The sequence below is a fragment of the Pagrus major genome, chromosome 9 (assembly GCF_040436345.1).
Source record: "Pagrus major chromosome 9, Pma_NU_1.0".
Taxonomy (NCBI): domain Eukaryota; kingdom Metazoa; phylum Chordata; class Actinopteri; order Spariformes; family Sparidae; genus Pagrus; species Pagrus major.
Genome location: NC_133223.1, coordinates 34,449,555 through 34,465,758, shown reverse-complemented (window position 1 = coordinate 34,465,758; position 16,204 = coordinate 34,449,555). Strand labels below are relative to the sequence as shown.

At 40.8% G+C, this 16,204-nt stretch overlaps 1 protein-coding gene across 1 annotated transcript in view; it reads left to right on the top strand.

Moving 5' to 3' along the window:
- The window catches only part of ttn.1 (titin, tandem duplicate 1), a 177,799-nt gene that overhangs the window by 78,079 nt on the left and 83,516 nt on the right, over window positions 1-16,204 (top strand). Inside the window, exons 54-78 of the mRNA XM_073473207.1 lie at window positions 34-160; window positions 330-596; window positions 722-988; window positions 1,900-2,163; window positions 3,351-3,490; window positions 3,617-3,743; window positions 4,387-4,653; window positions 5,005-5,271; window positions 5,483-5,749; window positions 6,560-6,699; window positions 7,194-7,320; window positions 8,381-8,523; window positions 10,448-10,571; window positions 10,694-10,960; window positions 11,935-12,032; window positions 12,139-12,307; window positions 12,512-12,781; window positions 13,025-13,291; window positions 13,381-13,659; window positions 13,809-14,217; window positions 14,386-14,510; window positions 14,606-14,872; window positions 15,124-15,393; window positions 15,481-15,780; window positions 15,873-16,175. Of these exons, the coding sequence (XP_073329308.1) occupies window positions 34-160; window positions 330-596; window positions 722-988; window positions 1,900-2,163; window positions 3,351-3,490; window positions 3,617-3,743; window positions 4,387-4,653; window positions 5,005-5,271; window positions 5,483-5,749; window positions 6,560-6,699; window positions 7,194-7,320; window positions 8,381-8,523; window positions 10,448-10,571; window positions 10,694-10,960; window positions 11,935-12,032; window positions 12,139-12,307; window positions 12,512-12,781; window positions 13,025-13,291; window positions 13,381-13,659; window positions 13,809-14,217; window positions 14,386-14,510; window positions 14,606-14,872; window positions 15,124-15,393; window positions 15,481-15,780; window positions 15,873-16,175 (5,551 nt within the window). The remainder of the gene's footprint in view (window positions 1-33; window positions 161-329; window positions 597-721; window positions 989-1,899; window positions 2,164-3,350; window positions 3,491-3,616; window positions 3,744-4,386; window positions 4,654-5,004; window positions 5,272-5,482; window positions 5,750-6,559; window positions 6,700-7,193; window positions 7,321-8,380; window positions 8,524-10,447; window positions 10,572-10,693; window positions 10,961-11,934; window positions 12,033-12,138; window positions 12,308-12,511; window positions 12,782-13,024; window positions 13,292-13,380; window positions 13,660-13,808; window positions 14,218-14,385; window positions 14,511-14,605; window positions 14,873-15,123; window positions 15,394-15,480; window positions 15,781-15,872; window positions 16,176-16,204) is intronic.

The following is a 16,204-nucleotide window of genomic DNA, read 5'->3' as shown; positions in this document are numbered from 1 at the left end:
AGCTCAAGTATTTGTTTGTTGTTTGTTTTTCAGACCTGCGACATTAAATCTGAAGGCAGGAAACGTTTCCTCACGTTGAAAAACGTGCAGCTGGATCAGGCTGGTGAAGTGTCCTATCAGGCTCTGAACGCCAACACCAGCGCCATGCTCACGGTCAAAGGTACAAATCTCTCACACACAAACCTGATTTTGTTCGATGTTGTCTGTTGCAAGCTGTTGCATTTGCCCGTCTCTGAAAATGGAGGGAATTCAAAAAGGAAAGTGGTAAGAAAAGTGGCGGCTTTGCTTTTGCTTTTGTGAATAACTGCCAAATTATTCGCACCTCGCAGAGATCGAAATGGGCTTTGTTGACCCGCTGAAGGACGTTTCTGTGCCTGAAAAGAAACAGGCTAAGTTTGAATGCACTCTCACCAAGGAGGTGTCAAAGGTCATGTGGTTCAGGGGGGTGGAGATCATCACCCCAGGCCCTAAATATGAAATAATTGATGATGGAAAGAAACACATGTTGATCATAAACAACAGTGAGTTTGACGATGAGGCTCAGTACACGATCGAAGTGTTGGGCCAAAAGTCGAGCGCTCAGCTGCTGGTGGAAGGTAAGTGGCAGACAGCAACCATCGCTTCCTGTTTCCTGTGTGTTGTCATTCAATGTTTGTGGCTTTGAACTGTCCAATGGCGACAAACTCCCCCTGTTTGTGTGCACTGAACTCGTGTATTGCAGGCATGAGGCTCAAATTTACACAGCAACTTCAGGACCAAACAGTGAAAGAAGGTAAAACGGCTCTGTTTGAGTTAGAGCTGACGCACGAGAACGTGCCGGTGGTTTGGTACCGAAACGAAGTGAAGCTCCACGTGAGCCGAACGGTGCTCACTCATGTCGAAGGAAAGAGACACTTTCTAGAAATGAGGTCGATGTCTCTAGATGATACCTGCCAGATTAAGGCAGAGGCCAAAGGATTTTACACCATGGCAAAACTGACAGTCATAGGTAACAACACACTCTCCTCTGTTTCCTCTTTTCTCTCACTGTCTTTTGTTTTCATGTTTCAGACAGCAGATATCTGCCAGTAAAATCTTTGAAGACATGTTTTTGTATTGATTTCTGTAGAAGTGCATTTTTATTTATTTATGCCGGTAAAAGTATTGTTGATTAGAAGTTAATATCTAAAATTTGTGATTTTATTTGGATAAAAGGGAGCAAATTTTTTGCTTTTGAATGGATTTTTGTTGTTTTTGTGTTAATCGGACTTGTGGCTGAAAGGATGATTCTGATTAACTTGTCTTTTATTTTTATACTTGATCCTTTCTGACGTCACGCACAGGATCTTTTTTTTTTAATCATTTCACCATTTCCGGATTGATCAGCAACTGAAAAGAGAGTGAAAATTTGGCCATAATTCAACATATTTGATAACCCATCAGCTATTGTTAGCATTCAACCACTTCCTAGCTAACGTTTCTGTTTGATCACATCCAGTGCGCTTCACCTCAAGGCCTCCATACATGTGTCCAAGATGTGCATTGATATTTCAGAATTACACCAGCAAACAGTAATGTTGGAGTGGTTGGATGCTAACATTAGCTTTTGTGTAACAGAAGTGTGACACCGCCTTCACCTTCTTTTTTCGGACAGTTTTTTTTTTTTTTTACCAGACTTTTGCAATAAAAATTTACACATTTTCAAAAAGTTGTAATGAACTAGAATTATCCTTTAATTGCAATAACAATACAGCAGAGGCTGATATTGGTATCTGTTGAACCAACAATCATCGTTTGTCACTTAACTTTGTTTTGCCATCGGCTGCAGGAACAGCTCAGCCTTTGTGACGTATGTAGAGATCTGAAGTTAAGTTTATTTTCCTGAAACTAACTGAGTCTTCGGTCTCGGCTCTGTTCCAGAGGGCGACGCTGTCTTCGTGGTGAAGCTGCAGGATTACACGGCCACAGAGAAAGACGAGGTGACTCTGGACTGTGAACTGAGCAAAGACGTCCCCGTCATGTGGTATCACAGCGAGAAGGAGATCATCGCTTCCAAAATGGTGGTCATGAAATCTGAGGGCACTCGCAGGTCTCTGGTCCTGAAGAGAGTGGAGCAGAGCGACAGAGGTGTTTATGTATGTGACTGTGGAACAGACAAGACGACAGCCAACATCACTATTGAAGGTAAGGTTTTACATAATTTACTTGTATCAGATATTATATCAGTGAAATTTGTAAACTGTGATTTTGTTGTTGTGTTCTGTACATACGATGCCCGTTGTTCATCTGTCCTGGGAGATGGATCCTCCTCTGTGGCTCTTCCTGAGGCTTCTTACATTTTTCTCCCTGTTAAAAGGGTCTTTTTTTAATATGGCAAGTTTTACCTCACTTGAATCGAGGGTCTAAGGACAGAGGATGTCCTTTACCGTACAGATTATAAAGCCCACTGAGGCGATGTGATTGTGATTTTGAGCTATATGAGTAAAACTGATTTGGTTTGAAGGGTAAATCTGATGAAATGATCAGGACTGCAGAACTGAACACCTACAAAATAAGTTTTATTTTATTGTTTTTGGAGGATTAAAAGCACATTTAAAGTTGTGAGATTAATAAAATGTAGTTGTTATTTATCCAAAAAATATTTCATATCAGAAACACGAGTTTGAGAAATGACAATCTTGAGAAAATTCTGAGATAAGACTCTAAATTAGGATTTTACAAATTCATGTATTTTTCAAATCCACTTCTGTAAAAACATAAAATATAAAAAGAAAAGCTTACTTTCAAAACTTTTTCAGGAGCATTCTTATTAAGGCAAAAATAAAATAAAAGTAAAACAACTTTAGATCAAAATGTGAAGTCTGACAAGAGAGAATATACTCTTAGTATCTGTACTCTATATGTCACACATATTAGCATTTCTTCACAATATTTTGTCCCACAGTTATATTTTTTAAATCCTTAGTTATCTGAAGGATTAAAGTTTCATGTACAGTATCGTAAAAATAAAAAATAAAAATAAAATTAATTGTATGTAAAATGATTATTTTGTCATGTTTTTTGAAAAATATTTAAAGTTTTTTAAACAAAAAACAAATATTATGAAAAATATGTATACAATAGTGTTTTTTCCTTTTTTAGTTTTAAAATGAAAATGTTCTCAGTTGAAAACGAGCCTTTTCAGAAGAGAGAGTATCGACTCATTATTCCCTGAAAAAGACCAACATATTTAGATTTTTTCCTACAATTTGGACTTTCTTAAAAATAATCCATTATGTATGAATGCAAACATTTTCACTGCAGCTGATGTTCAAAATTGTGTTTTTTCTGATTTAAATTCTTGAATTGTTTTGTTTTTCTTTCTGCACCAGCTCGTGACATCAAGGTGGTTCGGCCGATTTATGGTGTGGAGCTGTTTAATGGAGAGACGGCTCGTTTCGTGGTGGAGATCTCTGAGGACGACGTCCACGGCCAGTGGAAACTGAACGGAGAAGTCCTCAACCCGTCCTCGGTGAGCACTTAAACAACATTTCTCTTGTTTTATTGTCACTGCACCTCTGTGTGATGTGAACTCCCCACACCAACAAATACAAGATCTTCTGAGTTATTAACAACTGTTCATGATGTTATCTGACAGGATATTGACATCGTCGAGGAGGGAGGCAAACACACACTGATCCTGTACAACTGTAAAGTGGCCATGACCGGCGAGGTGTCGTACGCCGCCGCCAACGCCAAATGTTCTGCTAACCTGAAGGTCAAAGGTAAACCGACAGCAAAGTTACTTTATCCTCCGTCAGTCCAGAAAGAAAAATCTCACCAGTTCATGATTATTCGGTTCAGTCCTGAACATATTTTATAGATTAACACAAACAGGTCAAATTAGTAGAAGGCTTTTAACGTGACAAATTACATTTTCCTTATAAAATAAGTCGGATCAGACTAACGAACCACAGTTAGCCACAAAGGTTCCCTGGAAGTCGTCTTCTCAGGCAGCGTTAACAAGTTACTAGCCACCACCTGATAATTTAAACTAAACATTTGATTTTTGGAGTTTTACAAAGTTTTGCCTGACAGGCAGAAATCTGGGCCAATCGTATACTTTATTACATATTTGCTCAGCTCGTTTAAAACATAAACATTTGTCTCATTTGGTGACTTTTTTAAACACTACCACTATTTAACAAGAGAAAGTATTTTGTACATTTTTGATGATCTGGGTCAAATGTTTGCCTCAGCCTGGTCGACCTGTGAGCTGTGCTGTTCCTACACTAATAACAGATCCTGAACTGCAGACTGTAGTTTGCAGTTTGCTCTTCTTTCCTGTATTTAAGGATCTAATTGTGTCAAGGCCCAAAACTATCTGGAGGCCCAACTCATAAAACCTTTTTTCGTGTTTTCCTTCAGAACTTCCACTGAACTTCCTCACACCACTGAGTGACGTTCAGGTGTACGAGAAGGACGAGGCGAGGTTCGAGCTCGAGCTGTCGAGACCCCCAAAGAGTTTCCGCTGGCTGAAGGGCTCTCAGGAGCTGCAGAGCGACGACAAGTACGAGATGATCCAGGAAGGAAACATGTATGTTCTGGTGATCCGCTCGGCCGCCTTCGACGACGAGGCCAAGTACATGTTTGAGGCCGAGGACAAGAGGACGACCGGCAAACTCGTTATACAAGGTAACAACGATTTTCATCAAACACATCAAACTCAGTTGCTCATATTTGTTTTACACAGGTTTTATGATATAAAGGAACATTTCTATTTTCTCAAACCCTAACCCACTTTTGCAACTTTTACCAAAACTGAAACACATTTTCGTGTTCGGTCTTCCTTGAATTTTCTAGTTTGGATTTTTCAGCCCAATTTTTCCTTTAGTGTTTTAACTCAAATGTACAGGTTTGTACTTGAGCTAGTGTGTCAAGTTTTGAGGCATTTAGCAGAAATGTGAGGGATTTCACTCAATTTGTGGTTTGTGTCACACTTTGGATCTTATTCTGGTGTTTGACTGTGTTGTTTTTCTGTGGCAGGTATTCGTTTGGAGTTTGTCAAACCGATTAAGGATGTGACTGTGAAGGAGCGCGAAACAGCCGAGTTCAGCGTCGAACTCTCCCACGACAAGATCACTGTGGTCTGGTACAAAAACGACGTCCGTCTGCATCCCAGCAAGGTGGTGCACATGTCGGATCACGGAAAGGTCCACACGCTGGCCTTCAAGGAGGTCACCATCGACGACACATCCATGATCAAAGTGGAGGCCATGGACAAGTCCGTGACTGCCATGCTCACCGTCATCGGTCAGTGATTCAGAAACTGTTCTAATTTGACACGTTTGGATGGTTCAGTTATTTTCTAAATATTATTTGCTAGTAAAATGTTTGAGATAATTAGTGGACTTACAACAACAGCAGACAAGTGTTTCCATGAACGTCACTGTAGTCCAGATCATTGTCGGTTGTTAAAGGTACGTTGTGTTTCCTGATATTTAACATGAAAACGTCTCTGCAGAGGGCGACGTGTATTTCACAACCAAGCTGCAGAACTACACCGCTGTGGAGAAGGACGAGGTGAAGCTGGTGTGTGAACTGAGCAAGTCAGTCGCCGAGGTCAAATGGTTCAAGGACGGGAAGGAGATCACGCCCTCCAAGAACATCGCCATCAGCACCGACGGCAAGAAGCGCATCCTGACAGTCAGGAAGGCGGAGAAGGCAAACATCGGAGAGTACACCTGCGACTGTGGCTCGGATAAAACTAAAGCCAACCTCAACATTGAAGGTAATTCTCCAGGGAGGTACATGAGGGAGAAGCTGGTGTTCAGGTGACATTCAGTGGAGAGTGATGGAGAATAATTTACTTGGATTTTACACCGCTAGTAATCAGGCCTAAGAAAGTAAAGTCTGTGTTTCACAATCAGTAGATAATTCAACAACCTTTATCTGGGTAACTAACAGCTCCACACAGAGAAAACACATTTAGTTTTAGTTCAAATATTAGCAGCAGCATTCTGAAAACCATCGACTTATTTGACTGAATTCCAGCCAAAGCATTGATTTTGCAATATTTCAATACCATCTGCAATTATTCAACTGTGCAATCACTCCTAAACTGAATGCGTTGTTGAATTCTCGACTGTCAAACTGTGTGAGACGTCACACAACTGCCAGTCTGACACTTGGTCAAATTCATGAATATGTTGCACTGATGAACATTTCAGACTTTTCAGATTTAGAAATATGAAGTTGTGTGACATCAAGTTTTTTGCAAATATCGATGTTATCATCAGCCTTTTGAAGCCGAGTTTCATCAGAAATGTTACCATGACTGCAGATAAGTCGGCCAGAAAGTTATATCGTACGTGATGCACAAAGCTTTTAGTCATTTGGAGTTTTCAGTTTCATTTGTATCAAATCTAAATCCACAAAGATGAGTGTGATGTAAACAGCGAACAGCAGAGGACCGAGAACAGAGTCCTGAGGAGCACAGCAGACAGATGTTACCCTCAGGACTCGTTCATGTTGTTGCTTTAATAAACACGTCTGTCTCTGGAGGTCACTAATAATGACGGACTTTCTTTCTCTCCTGCAGAGCGTGACATCAAAGTTGTTCGTCCGCTGTACAGCGTTGAGGTCAATGAGACAGAAACAGCCAAGTTTGAGACGGAGATTTCAGAAGAGGACGTCCACGGAAACTGGAAACTGAAGGGAGAAGCTCTGCATCAGTCTCCTGTGAGTCTGTTTACTTGCACTTTACTTCAGTATTTTCATTTCTGGCTGCTTTATTCTTCTGCTACAAAACATTTCAGAGTCAAATGTTGTACTTTTTATTCTACCACATATATTCGACAGCTGTAGTTACTTTAGACTAAAATTGTGCACATAAGTATATGAAATAAATATGAAAGTTGTTTATTTAATTTAACAATATTAAAATGGTGCTTTCAGATTAATGCTGATACGTTAAACACTCTAAATGGGGCCATTTTGCATAATAAGTACTTTTACTTTTGATATTTAAAGTGCGTTTTGCTGCTAATACTTAGTTTGAATTATTTTATGCCTTCATTCAATAATCCAGGTTGCACCAGTGTTATTCCCCTCATGTACTTAAACTTCAATAACATTCTGAATGCAGGACTTTTACCTGTAATGGAGTATTTTAATAGTTAAGTCTTCTTCCACCACTGAGGAGTTTTTAATTCAATGTTCGTGTTTTCTTTCAGGATGTTGAGATTAAGGAGGAAGGAACCAGACACATGCTGATCCTCTATAACGTCCGCATGGACATGGCGGGAGGCGTCGACTTCTCAGCTGCCAATGCCAAATCCAACGCTCAGCTGAGAGTAAAAGGTCCGAGAACGTTTCATTTTTATTTGTTCATTTATTTAAACGGCAGCACTGTTCGTCTCGTCTGAACGTTGTTCCCACACAGTAGAGCTTCATTCAGAAATGTATTTTCTCTTTTGCATCGTTCAGATCTTTGTACTCAGATTCAAAGTTACAGTGCATTTAGACAAAAATGGCTACAAATATTTTGTTTAAAAAAGACAAACTAGTTTGATTTCTTGATGTGGTTTAATATCCATCTGTGAAAAATATATACTCGTGTAAGAATAAGGCTTCAATTTATGATTATTTTCATTGTTGGTTAATTTGTAGATTATATTCTCAATTAATCAATAAGTTGTTTGGTCTCTAAAATGTCTGAAATGTTGAAAAATGTTGATCAGTGCTTCGTCCTCAAATGTGTCAAAGATCTTCAGTTTACTGTCAAAGTACAGAAAATATTCACTTTTAACAAACTGACATCTTCGTTACACAAAATAGTTGCAGACTGATTTAATAGTTGACAACGAACTGATTAATTTTTGCAGCCTTAAGCAAGAAAATCACGATTTCTAACTTTGACCCAATACACTGATTTAGCTGTTTAGACTCTTCAATGACAAAAATGTTGAAGGTAAATGAATAAAAGAAATAATCTCAGTTGGAACGGAGATTTTAAATAGTAATCGTCAGAAAAGCCCTTTTCTTTGCTCTAACTGAATAATTGAAATATTATTATTTAAACATTGTCAAACATGTGAGATGATTTCAAACAGAAGTGCAGATTTTACTGTTTAGTTTTGAAGTTGTCAAACTGTTTAAAATCCTCCTCTGATGTCCCAGTGACGTTTAACACCGTGTCCCTGTGAGTCTTCAGCCAATCAGCTCCTGAGTTTATTTTAGATGCTTTATCTGAAGTGAGAGCTGCTCTGTGATCGGACCAACAGGACCTCGACTCTCTGCTGCTTCACAAACCTTCTGACAGGAAACAACTTCAGATCAGCTCAGGACGTCCAGCTGGTCCCTGTAACCATGTCCTCTTCTTCTTCTCCTTCTTCTTCTCCTTCTTCTTCTTCTTCTTCAGCTCGGTCCATTGGGCTGCTGCGTCCTCTGAAGGACGTGACGGTGACAGCCGGAGAGACGGCGACCTTCGAGTGTGAGCTGTCGTATGAGGGCATCGAGGTGGAGTGGTTCCTGGGAGGACAGAAGATGGAGGCCAGCGAGCGGGTGAGTCGAATCAACCAAACCTCACAGGGAAAAGTCTCATTTTTGTCTCTTATTGAGTCCTGAAAGTCCTGAAATGTTTCCAGAATCACTTTGTTCTAATAAAGTAACTGTTATTTTTAAAACTATTTATTTGCTGCTGGTTTAAAAGACATCACCTGTCTGACAAATTTTACAATCCAAAAAATTAGATTTCAGGACTAAATGATAGAGATTTTTTTTTTTTGCATCTTCTTTGAATGAATTCAGTTACAGTTAATCTGATGTCTCCATTCTTAATACTTAAAAAGTAATCAGGTGGAAATAAAAAATACATTCACAGTCGAAACGTGTGTTCAAAATCAGCATCAAGATATTCTGGTTCAATCAAATCTATTTCATTTCTGGTTTTCAGATTCTTATTTTTCAGTTTTTCCACAAAAATCAGCTTACACACTGTAAAAGATGCCATGAAGGCTGTTTCTTGGTGCTAATATACAATTTTCTTGAACTAAATTCAAAAGAATAACTTTTATTTACAGTTCAAAGGAAGTGAGAAGAAAGTAAGACATTTAAAAATAGAAAATCTGCTTTCTGTTAAATGTATTCTTTTAATCTCAATCATCAGCCATTAACTTGGTCTGTGACTGACTCCTACATTTAATTTGAATTTTAAACAAGTAAATAAGCAGAAAAAGCTGATTGCATCTGTTTTAAAACAAATCAACTTGTTTAAAGTCATTTTCTTTTTCCTTTTCTAAAACAAGAACAACAACTTTGTGTTTTTTGAGAAAAATCTGACAAAGTTTCTCTTTAAAATCAAACAGGAGTTACATGAACGAACATGTTTTTTACAGTGTCGAAGCTTCAGCCTCTCAGCAGCTGCTCTCCTATCTCTGAGTATTTTTAACTGCAGCCGGTATCTTTATCACACAGACCCCCGCCTGTCACCAACACCTTATATGTAGACAGAGACACAGTTAGCATTAGCATGTTAGCATTAGGCTGGAGACATGTAAAGGCTCTTTGAGTGACGAGCTCCTTCTGTTTCTGCTCCAAACTTTGATTTGGTCATCATGAATATTTCAAGTTGAAGAGAAATACTGAAGATTTGTCTCAGTAAAAAGTTAAATAACTGAATAATAACAACTGATAAACTAATAACTGAAACAAAGTGTCTCAGTGGGCTGAAATTATTTTTTCATTTATTTTTTTGAAAAATAAATGAATAGGTGTCAGTATCATGAACTCTGCATCCAGAAAACTCCTGAAACAAGTAATTGTTTTTGGAAACTGAGAAAAAAAAGAATCCAGATGACAGTTTTTTACAAATCTGATACATGATCATTAACAAATCATGTATCAATAATAAACTGAACAGCAGGTTCGAGTTATGAAGACAATGACACTTTTCTTACGACACATTCGTTTGATAAATCCACTTATTGTTAAAACTCATCAGACCATCAACTATTAATCTTCGAGCACTCAGCGAGAACTCAGAGCAGAAAACCTGTTTCCAAAAGAAATCACCTTGTTTCAACTCTTTCAGATAAAATGTGTAGAATTAAAAAGTTGCTGCAGCCGGTTGACAACAATTAAATGTCATTTTTTGTAAATACTTCAAATGAGATGATTCGCATTTGAAACAGAGTGAAATCAATTTGTCACTTAAATGTTTTATTCGTCACAATAAAATTTGAGCTTAAACCCTTCGTCAATTATTCAATTTGACAAACCAATTTTTGACAGTTTTGATAATTCATTATCGATCAAGTCTGTTTTATTTCACTGTAAACTGAATGTCTTCGGGTTTGGACATTTGAAGACGCCCTTTGGACTCCTTAGTTGCAGCTAAAAAAAAGAAGACTCAATTAAACGTGACTTGATAAAAAGTGAGATTTTAAATCAAATTAAATGACTAAACTGAGACTTTCTGTCTCCGCAGGTGAAAACTCGGGTGGCAGGTCGTGATCACGCTCTGACCATCAGAGATGTGAAGCTGTCGGAGGCCGGCGAGGTCAAACTGACCGCCAAAGACTTCCAGACTCAGGCTCAGCTCATCATCAGAGGTCAGACACTCGAACACACCATGGACAGTGAACGCATCACCACAGGATTAGACAGTCTGAACAGGAGATATCTGTGTACTCTTGATTAATACCTGACAAATCGTGTGTATTTTTGTGTTCAGAGCCGCCGGTGGAGTTCACGAAGTCTCTGGAGGACCAGACGGTGGAGGAGGAAGCCACGGTAACCCTCGAGTGTGAAGTTTCCAGAGAGAATGCAGAGGTGCGATGGTTCAGAGAAGGACAGGAGATCAGAAAGACGAAGAAGTACGACACGATCGTCGACGGACGCAAGAGAAAGCTCGTCATCCACGACTGCTCTCCAGACGATGCCAAGATGTACACGTGTGACGCCAAAGAGTTCAAGACTTCCTGTTTCCTAGAGGTTACACGTAAGAACAAAACTTTTTATTGTTTTTTTATTTTATTATATATTCTTTATTATCACATCCTCTCAGCTGTAACACATGTTCAAAACAAATTTACTGTAGCCTGATTCTTTCATTTCAAAGTGAGATTTAATTTCCCATAAAGATGTTTCTTTAAATTGAAAACAGGAAGTTCCTCTAGTGTCTGATGTTAAAGTCCAGTCGTTTATACCGATATTACAGATTACACACTTTATGCATTATAACATGTCGCATTATGGCCACAGTTTATTTCATTTGAAGGATGAAGTATGGAGGCCCATTTGTTCCAAAAATCTAATTCCAAAATTCATATCAATACAATAAATCAATAAAACTAAATAAATAATATATATCTAACAAGTGACAGTAATAGTATAGAAAAAAACATTTTTCGCATAATAAATAGTTAATTGTTTTGATAAATAATTAATACATCATTTAAATCATACATATAAATATAATTTATTACAATGCTTTAAATGTGTAGAGATTTAGAAAGTTGTGGTTGATTAAAAAGATCAATAGCAAGGGAAGAGGTTTCTCGCTGCGCCTATTTTACTGAAATATTTCATTTTATTTTAGACCCTTTTTTTATATGAGGCATTTTGAGATGCATCATATGTATGAAATCACAATACAATACTTTTTATGATTACGCAAAAAGTAAAAATTATGATTGTAACATAAGCTCAAATTTATGAACTAGTAGGGTATTTTTTTTACTACAAAAATAAATAGATTGGATTAGGTTCCTCCAGGAGTTTTTTATTGTTGATTTATTTATTGAATCTCTTCATCTTCTTTCTATCTTTCTATTCCTGGCACAAATGATCCTCCATACATTTTAAATCAGATTGAATCAAACCAGCCAGAATTAAACATATTTAAACAATATCAAAATCTCCTGTATCGACCTGTTAACAGAGTGTTGTAACAGTCTCCACTGTGTGTTGCAGCTCCTCATGTGGAGTTCACGAAGCCTCTGCAGGACGTTGAGGTCAAAGAGAAAGAATCTGCCAGGTTTGAATGTGAAGTGTCCCGCGAGTCCGCCAAGGTGAGACCAGCTGACCATCCACCTACCACAAGATTAGATCTGTCAAATCAGTTCTGTTGTGGCTTTGACAATCAATCGATGATCGAATATCATTTCTCTCATGCAGGTTCGCTGGTTCAGGGACGGCAGCGAGATCAGGAAAGGAAAGAAGTATGAGATCATCGCTAAGGGAGTCCAGAGGATCCTCATCGTCCACAAGTCGGTGTTCGACGATGAGGCCGAGTACGAATGTGACGCCAGGACCTCCAAGACCTCCGCGCTGCTCACTGTCATCGGTGAGAAAAATCCATATTCATTATTATTATGTATCAGCAGTTTTGGGGGAAAACAGCATAAAAAGTGGAGAAAAGAGAAGAAGACAAGATGTCAGCTCTGAGAAAGCAGCAGAGATGCCTGATAGTCAAAACTCAGGGCAGATTTCACCCCTTCTTTGGGTCCACATTAACCCCTTCTGCTGTTCTGCTGTGTTTGGGTCACAGAGGAGGCAGCCAGGTTCACCAAGAACCTGTCCAACGTGGAGGGAACGGAGACGGACAGCGTGAAGATGATCTGCGAGGTGTCCAAGGCCTCTGCCGAGGTCACATGGTACAGAGGAGACGAGGAGCTGCCAGAGGGCGGCCGCTACGACCAGATCATGGACGGGCGCAAGAGGATCCTGATCATCCAGGACCTGAGGATGGAGGATGGCGGAGAGTACAACTGCAGGCTGAGTCCCACCGTCAAGACGTCCGCCACGCTTAAACTCAATGGTGAGAAACGAGGAGTACCATGAGGTTAAATCTTTACTTAATGGATATGATGATGTATTTCCTGTTGAGCGCCAGAGGCCCAGGATTTGAATCTGACCTGTGGTCCTTTGCTGTCTCTCTCATGACGTTTCCTGTCATCTCTCTAAGCTGTCCTGTCAATATAAAAGAGCCAAACAAATGTAAAAACAGATGAAACAAAGAACCACTTTGGCTCTTCCTCCTTCATCTTCTTCTTCTTTTCAGAACTTGCAGCCGAGTTCATCGCCCGCCCTCAGAACCAGGAGGTGGTGGAGGGCGAGAAGGCGGAGTTCTCTTGCTCCGTCTCCAAGGAAACCTATGAGGTCAAATGGTTCAGAGGTGACAAGGAGGTCGAAGCCGGGGACAAATATACTATTGTCAGTGAAGGAAAGAGAAGAGCTCTTATTGTGAAAAATTGCGAGCTGAAGGATGAGGGAGGCTACGTTGCTCGCATTGGCAGCGTTAAGGCCTCGGCTGATCTGTATGTGATTGGTAAGACTCTTATTTTCTTTTCCTGCATCTTGCTTTGGTTATTTCAGAGAAAAGTTTTGAGGTTCTAATAATTTTGTCTTTAATTTCAGAAAAACTGAGGATCATCACGCCGATTAAAGACACGGAGGTGAAGGAGGGAAGTGAGATCGTGTTCAACTGTGAGACAAACACGGAGGGAGCAAAGGCCAAGTGGCTGAAGAATGAGGAAACCATATTCGAGAGCAGCAAGTACATGATGGCTCAGAGGGACAACGTCTTCTCTCTGAGGATCAGAGATGCAAGTAAGGTCGACGAGGCGAGCTACACCATCACCCTGACCAATCAGAGAGCAGAACACGCCAAGTGCACCGCCAAGGCCACAGTCGCAGGTATATAACAGGATTTTTATCTTTTTTTTTTAGAGGTGTTTCAGATGCGCTCTGTCATTTTAACTTCTACTTAAAATTGTTTCTAAAAGAGATGCAAAATGATCACAATTAAAAACAGAATTATTATATTATCCTGTGTGTCTCCACAGAGGAGAAACTCAAATTCCTGGATCCCATCGAGGACATTGAGACTCAGGAGAAGAAGACCATCAGCTTCATGTGTAAGGTGAACCGACCCGACGTGACAGTGAAGTGGATGAAGGCCGGCCAGGAGGTGACGCTCAGCAAACGTATCGTCTATAGAGTCGACAGCCTCAAACACACGCTGACCATCAAGGACTGTGTGATGGACGACGAGGGCGAGTACACCGCTGTGGTAGGAGACGACAAGTGCGCGGCTGAGCTGATTATCAGCGAGGCGCCCACAGACTTCACCACGCAGCTCAAAGACCAGACGATCACTGAGTTTGAAGATGCCGAGTTCACCTGCAAGCTGAGCAAGGAGAAGGCCGCAGTGAAGTGGTACAGGAATGGACGAGAGATCAGAGAAGGACCCAGGTAACAAATATTGACCGCAGAAAACTTAAGTCTTACAAAAGGTAGTAACTACCACAGCGACGGCATGTCCTCTGTCACATTTATGGGAAATTTGTGGTCTTCTATAATTTATAAAAGTACCAATCTAAAGGAAGTTTAGTGAAGATGTTTTATTTTACCCGTGTCCAGATATCACATGGAAAAAGAAGGCAAGACGTGCAGACTGATCGTTAAGGTGTGCAGACCTGATGATGAATGTGAATATGCCTGTGGTGTGGATGAGAGGAGGACCAGAGCCAGACTCTTTGTTGAAGGTAAAAACTTTTCAAATATCTTTTCCCAAACAACTGAGGTGAATATTTCTCTTTTAAATCCTCACACAGAGGATCTGTGTATTTCTTTGCTCCAGAGACCCCAGTAGAAATCGTAAGACCTCCTCAGGACATGTTTGAACCTCCGGGCTCGGACATCGTGTTCGAGGTGGAGCTGAACAAAGACAGAGTGGAGGTCAAGTGGATGAGGAACAACATGATCATCGTCCAAGGAGACAAATACCAGATGATCAGCGAGGGTAAAATCCACAGGCTTCAGGTCTGTGAGATCAGACCTCGAGATCAGGGAGAGTACAGGATCGTGGCCAAAGACAAGGATGCCAGAGCCAAGCTGGAGCTGGCAGGTGAGTTGACACGAAGACATCATACAGATTTAAACTGCGAACGACACATGAATGAACTCATGGCATGTGGCATGAAGAACACAAAAAAGGTTTCAGAAGCTGGATTCAAATGTAAAAATCTGCAACACCCTCTTCAAAATATCTTAAAATATCACACCTTTGGTTTACAGTTTGGTCAGACTGCTGAAGTTAAAAATGGTTAAAAAAAAAACGAAACCCTCTTCGAATAAATTCTTTCGTTTCCTCTGCAGCTGTTCCAAAGATCAAAACTACCGACCAGAATCTGGTAACAGATGCCGGTAAGCCCTTCGTCATGACCGTGCCCTACGACGCCTACCCTCGCGCTGACGCTGAGTGGTTCTATGAGGGCACCAGTTTGCCCATCCAGAACATTGACACCTCTGCCGATAAGACTGAGTACCGCCTGAAGAGCCCCAGCAAGGAGGACCAGGGCCGGTACAAGGTGGTGATAAAGAATAAGCACGGTCAGGGAGAGGCGTTCATCAACCTGGATGTGATCGGTGAGTCTAAATCATTAGCAGCTGATTAGATCTGAGGTCTTCCTGTGGATGTCAGAGGAGTTTTTAATGTCATGTTGTTTTTCCCAGACGTGCCCGGACCCGTCAAAAACCTAAGAGTAGTCGACACCACCGATGGTGAAGTAAGTTTGGCCTGGGAGGAACCTGAGAGTGACGGTGGAAGCAAGATTGTGGCCTATGTGGTGGAGAGACGCGATGTGAAGCGTAAGACCTGGACATTGGCGACAGACCGTGCTGATACTCCAGAGTACTGCGTCAGCGGCCTCAATAAGGACTCCTTCTACCTGTTCAGAGTCTGCGCCCGTAATCGTGTCGGAAGCGGACCTATTGTCGCCACAGAGGATGCTGTCCAGGCCAAGAACAAGTTTGGTAAGACACGCCCAAACCTCCTCTTACACTCCCATACTGCACCCACACTTCAATCCAATCAAATCCTTCATGTGTTTTTTTTCTACCATCAGATGTTCCTGATGCTCCGGAGAATGTTGCAGTCGCCTCGGTGAACAAGTTCGGTGCAACAGTCACCTGGGAGCCTCCCAAGTTCAACGGCGGCTCTGAGATCACTGCCTACGTGATCGAGCTCCGTGACCGGACCTCCGTGAAGTGGGAGGCAGCCATGGTCTGTGATGCCAAGGACCGTTCTGCAGCACTGAATGATGTAGTGGAGAACAAGGAGTACATCTTCAGAGTCCGCGCTGAGAACAAGGCCGGCATCGGCAGGCCCAGCGCCGCCACCAGCCCCGTCAAGATAATGGATCCCATCGGTGAGTAGAAACCAGAGGTTTGATGTATT